The 6,159-nt window shown below is 52.3% G+C and overlaps 1 protein-coding gene across 1 annotated transcript; it reads right to left on the bottom strand.

The window, feature by feature from the left end:
• Window positions 1–216: 216 nt before the first annotated feature.
• LOC120380381 (mast cell protease 1A-like) lies at window positions 217–4,684 on the bottom strand. The gene is made up of 5 exons (XM_039498088.1): window positions 4,609–4,684; window positions 3,232–3,379; window positions 1,397–1,532; window positions 786–1,058; window positions 217–475 (listed from the first exon to the last, which is right to left on the bottom strand). Exons 1-5 carry the CDS (start codon window positions 4,682–4,684, stop codon window positions 332–334), a joined length of 777 nt encoding a protein of 258 aa, XP_039354022.1. The 3' UTR covers window positions 217–331.
• Window positions 4,685–6,159: the final 1,475 nt, after the last annotated feature.

Below are 6,159 nucleotides of genomic sequence, written 5' to 3'. Positions count from 1 at the left end.
AAACCGCTGGGTCTGCCCCGGGGTTTGGCTTGTGTCCGTTACCCCAGGGGAAATAAACTAGCTGTTTCCCTAGCGAAGAGACAGACTAAGGGTCTGGGTTGGGATTGCCAAGGGAGCTGATGGGACATGGTCTTGAACCTGGCTCCTAACTCCCCTAGACTCAGTGCCTTATGATTATGGGCTGGGCACTGCCTGAGTGGAGCGATGGCTGGGGATGGGTATCCTGGGGAGAGGGGGGCTCAGCCAATCTGCAAAGCAGGCCCTACATCTGGGCATCACCAAAGGACAGAAGCGGCACAGCTCCAGCCCCCGCAGCTATTCCCGGCTTGGCTCAGGGCTGCAGCCTCCTCATCGTCGCCTGTATCCAGGGGATGAAGGTGGAGACTCTGGTGTACACCCCGGGAGGGGTGGGAGGCCCCCAGGAGACAACGCCCTGGGCTGTTTTCCCACACACCAGGGGGCCCCCAGAATCGCCCTGTGAAGTAAAACAAGCCACAGATGGAGAACAGCTCAGTGAGTCATTCCAGCTGATGCACAGCTCAGTGACAGCCCCCTATGTCCACCCATTCTCTGATTGGCTCCCCCAGTATCCAGCTGGTCTCAGCCTCCACACCCCAAACTGTTCTCTGCCTCCCCCTGGGAGAAGACCGGATATTTTCCCACGCATTTGTACAGCACAGTGGGGCCTGATTGCTGACCGCTGCTCATAGGCCTGACTGCAACACCAACAGCCTCATTAATAATAACAATTTATCAAGGATGCTTGAAATCAGGAGGAGATTCACCTCCCAAGAGTCTTTGCCCATCTTTGGATCCCCCACACACATCATGGTGGAGGAGTTATAGTCATGATATGGCCCGTTAGGCCTCCTCGGACATGCGGCATCCTGCATCACCACCACGTCCACCTCCTGGAGCTTGGCCGGGGTCGATGCACTCTCTGTGCTAGTGCTGCCCCAGCCGGCGATGCTGCACACAGCCCCTGGATTTACTCTCTCGCTGGCAGGGGGCAGGGCGATAGAATCCACCCATCTGTTCAGCTTCGCTCTCTCTTCCAGCTGAGACACAAGAACGATTGAGATCAATGTGAGAGTCGCACTCAAGGACACAGAGGCACATATCAGTCCCCAGAAACATGAAAACCCATGCCTGTGAGGTCACTGGTGTTCGGGGAATGGGATGGGTGTGGTACCTGCAGCAGTGTGAGGTCACTGGGGGCGGGGTGATGGGATGTGGACGGTGCCTGCAGCAGTGTGAGGTCACTGGGGGTGGGGTGATGGGATGGGAGCGGTGCCTGCAGCAGTGTGAGGTCACTGGGGGTGGGGTGATGGGATGGGGGCGGTACCTGTAGCAGTGTGAGGTCACTGGGGGTGGGGTGATGGGGTGGGGGTGGTACCTGCAGCAACATGATGTCATTGTTATGGGTCGCTCTGCTGAATTGTGGGTGGGGGATCCAGCGGCGCACGGAGATTTTCTGTTGACTCTGTTCCTCTTGTTTAATGTTATGGGCTCCCAGGTACACAGTGATCTTGCTGTAAAAGCCAAGAACAATACACCAGCACTGGGGCAGGAGTGCACTGAGGTTGGGGATGGGCACATGGTCTGACACTGATCTACTGGGGACAGGGCAGCATGTGACGCTCAGGCAGTGATCTCAGACTCCTTCAATGCCCTTGTCCCCTGGAAAAAGAACAGGAGTACTTGTGGCACCTTAGAGACTAACAAATTTATTTCAACATGAGCTTTTGTGAGCTACAGCTCACTTCTTCGGATGCACAGAATGGAACACACAGACAGGAGATATTTATACATACAGAGAACATGAAAAGGTGGAAGTACGCATACCAAGAGGAAGAGTTTAATCAATTGAGATGAGCTATCATCAGCAGGAGAAATAAAACTTTTGAAGTGATAATTAAGATGACCCATAGAAGGTGTGAGGAGAACTTAACATAGGGAAATAGATTCAATTAGTGTAATGACCCAACCATTCCCAGTCTCTGTTAAGGCCTGAGTTAATTGTGTCTAATTAATTTGAATGTTATGATTCCTGATGTCAGATTTGTGTCCATTTATTCTTTTGCGAAGAGACTGTCCAGTTTGGCCAATGTACATGGCAGAGGGGCATTGCTGGCACATGATGGCATATATCACGTTGGTAGATGTGCAGGTGAATGAACCCCTGATGGCGTGGCTGATATGATTAGGACCTATGATGGTGTCACTTGAATCAATCCTATACTTGCAACAAAGCCTGATGCCAGCTCTGTCCACATATCGACTCAAGTGACACCATCATAGGACCTAATCACATCAGCCATTCAAAAACCAGTGGGAGAACACTTCAACCTCTCTAACCACTCAGTGACAGACTTGAAGGTGGCAGTTTTGCAACAAAAAAACTTCAAAAACAGACTGCAAAGAGAGACTGCTGAACTCGAATTAATATGCAAATTAGACACAATTAACTCAGGCCTTAACAGAGACTGGGAATGGCTGGGTCATTACACTAATTGAATCTATTTCCCTATGTTAAGTTCTCCTCACACCTTCTATGGGTCATCTTAATTTATCACTTCAAAAGTTTTTTTTCTCCTGCTGACGATAGCTCATCTCAATTGATTAGACTCTTCCTCTTGGTATGCATACTTCCACCTTTTCATGTTCTCCGTATGTATAAATATCTCCTGTCTGTGTGTTCCATTCTATGCATCTGAAGAAGTGAGCTGTAGCTCACGAAAGCTCATGCTGAAATAAATGTTAGTCTCTAAGGTGCCACAAGTACTCCTGTTCTTTTTGCGGATACAGACTAACACGGCTGCTACTCTGAAACTTGTTCCCTTGGTCTCAGTTCCCCTCCAGCCAGGGGACCCCTCCCAGCTAGATCCAGATGAATCTATGCCCAGATCCCCCCAGTCTAGAGCCCTGCAGAGCTGTCCTGTGGTTGTGACCCCGTCCCTGCCCCGATCGAGACAGTGGCCCAGAGCCAAGCTGGTGCCTATGGCCGTAGCTCCATTGATTTACCCAGTGTTGGATCTGGACCATGGTTTGCAGAGGCCCCTAGAGACACACCGACACCCCTGGAACAGATCAGACCCCTGAGCTCTGCTCTCCCAGCCTGTCACACTCACTGATCCTTCCCTGCAACCTACGACGGCACCAGAGCTCCCGGCTTCCCCATCACCTGCTAACCCTGACCTGCCCCGACATCCCCAGCACAGAGGCGCTTACTCTCCCTTGCAGTGAGCGGCCGTCAGCACGAAGTTCTCCGACACCAGGAACCCTCCACAAATATACTTCTTCCATCTGTGTTGTATTTCCAGATAGGCCATGTAGGGTCTGGAGTGGGGCTGGGCTTCCTGTCCCCCGATGATCTCTCCTGGGGGGAGACCAGGTTCATACAAAGAGTCCCATCATGCCCCTGAGCCGGGCTGGGACCAAGCTCCCCATCCCAAATGGGAGTCTCCACAACTTCATCCCAGCCCCTCTGATGCTCTCCTTGGGGGATCCCTGTGTCTGGAACTCTGCCCCCTGCTCAGTTCTTCCCCAGACTGGACACCCCATGGGGCCGGAGGATAAATCTAAAGTTCTGACCTTGCTGTGTGGAGAATCGGTGCCAAACACACCAGGAGTGGGTCAGTAACTGCACTGCCTGAAGTTAACAGCTTTGGGGGCCAAAGTCCCCCCAGATTAGGCCTGGCAGCACCTGGAAGGGCACTGAGAGGTCCTTTGGGGATGTGTCTTCTCCATCAGTCCACAGTCACCAGTCAGGGCTGCTCCCAGATTGACCGGCCAAACTTTTTACAAACATCATTTTTTCTCAGAAAGCCTCGTCTCAAACCCGTCTGAATTATTGTGGTGAAACTGATTCTTTCCCCCCAGTGTCAGGTAATATTTAGGTGAAAATATAAAAGTGCCACTTTGGTTTTTTTCCCATGGAAAATAAAAAACATTTTTTAATCACCACTGAAGAAGTCTCCACGCAGCTGAGGGTGGGCAGGAGGGAAATGGGGGGCGGTTGGAAAATCCCACCTTTAACAAATTGCTGTTATTTGCATGAGGGTGGCATGAAGACGGAGATCTGGGCCCTTATTATGCCAGGGGCTGTGTGGAAACTAACCGAGATCAAGGGCTCCCTTGCTCCAGGCCTTTCATTGACCCAGGCAGCATCCAGACACGAGCAGAATTATTATTCACATTGTACAGATAGGGAAACTGAGGCCCATGGAGATTGTTTGTAAACCTGCCTAAGGGATTTCAGTGACCATCCTCAATCCATACAAGTCTCTGTCCACAGAGATCCTGGGCAGATTTGGGAACGGTCCCAGATTTCTTGGGTCCCAGGCCAGTGGCCCAGCTCCATGGCAAACCTCCCTGTCTGACACAGGGATTGGCAGTGGAGTCGCAAAGGAGCCTGTGGGGGATTGGATACCCAAACCCTTGGGCTGCTCTGAGACACCCAGATGCACTCAGGAGAGGATGCAGGATTCGATACCGTCCTTTGGCCCCAGCTGGACCAAGGGGGAGACCCTAAATGCTGCCCACAGCTCCCCATATGGGGCGAGGATCCTGCTCCCCAGAGACCCTGATCCCCCTCCCACAACTCACCAGCCTGAGACCCATGGGGTAGCAGAAAGGCCACGGGAAGCAGGACGAGGATCAGGAGCTCCATTGTCAGAGACATCCAGGGATGGGCACAGAGCCTCTGTGTGAGACCGGGAGGGTATATGGACCAGGTGTGGGGAGGGGAGGGCAGGGCCTGGCAACCACAGGGACGTGTACCCTGCTGCCCGGAAACTCCCAGCGCGGATGGTCCAGGGGTGGAGACGCCTATTGGAGAAACCTCCAGCCACAGATGTGCCCACATCAGGAAGGGGAGGGGGGGGTTTCCTCCCTGCTCTGGTGCCCACCCAGCCTGGCTGCAAATGTGGTTAACCCTCCCCGCTTCCTACTACAGGTGTAAAAAACGCCCCTGGGCTTCTGTGCATCAAGATACCCAGACCCATAGATTTCAGGGCCAAAAAGGATCATTGTGACCTTCCAACCTGACCCCCTGGTGGACACCACAGAGCCAGAACCCACCCAGCTACTTCTGTCTCCACCACAGCCCTGGGTCAGTTGTTCCCATGGCTCCATGTTTAATGTTTGCATATTAGTCACAGCCAGACCTTTTCTGACTCCAGATCCCAGCTGTCGGGTCTTGTCCTGCCTTTGCCAGAGAGGTTGAAGAGCCCCCTGCTCTCCGAAACCCCTGCCCCATGGAGGTTCCTACAGAAAGGGGCTGAGTCCCTTCTTTACCTCCAGTAGCATCAGGGGCTCACTCTCCTTGGAGCGCTCCCCGCCAGCCGGGGTCTTCACATCTCAGCTTGTTCTTGTAGGTCTTTCCAATTTCTCAGCATCCTGCTGGAGGTGTGGACACCAGAGCCGGACACAATCTCCAGTCATAGTCCTAAAAGGGCTGTATCCAGAGGTGACCCCACCTCCTTGCTGCTACTCAATATCCCCTGGTTTATATACCCAAGCATGGTATCTGCCTGCTTAGCTCCTGCATTCCACTGAAATCTCTTAATTGAATGGGTTCCACCATGCTCCCTTTTAGAGCCCCTGATCTCCAGGACACAGTTCCCATCCTGCCAGTGTGAACGACATCCCTTTTCCCTCGATATTTGACCTTTCATTTGTCTGGATACATGTGCAGGTCTAATTGCACCAAACTCACCAGGTGACCCTGGTAGCTCTGTAGCTTGGAGGCGTCCCCCACCCCACCCATCCTTGTGTTCTCTGCAGACTTTGCCAGCAACAATTTACATGAGCTTCCAGATCATTGATACAGATACTGAGTAACCTAACGCCCAGAACAGATCTTTGCGGGGCCCACCAGCAACACCCCGGTGGATGCTGATTCCCCAGTGAGGATCACATTTTGAGGAGGATCACATAGCCCATTTTTGAGCCATGTTGAGTCTTTTGAGAGCCAATTTCTCAATATGAATGTTGTGTGGTAGTTGGGCAAACTCCCTGTGGGAATCCACGTATATATCACATCAGCACAATCACCTTAATGAACCAAGTATCAGAGGGGTAGCCATGTTAGTCTGGTTCATTAAGAGCAGCAAAGAATCCTGTGGCACCTTATAGACTAACAGACGTTTTTGCAGC

Source organism: Mauremys reevesii, linkage group 13 (genome assembly GCF_016161935.1).
Source record: "Mauremys reevesii isolate NIE-2019 linkage group 13, ASM1616193v1, whole genome shotgun sequence".
Classification (NCBI taxonomy): Eukaryota; Metazoa; Chordata; order Testudines; family Geoemydidae; genus Mauremys; species Mauremys reevesii.
This window is presented reverse-complemented; position numbering and strand designations above follow the sequence as displayed.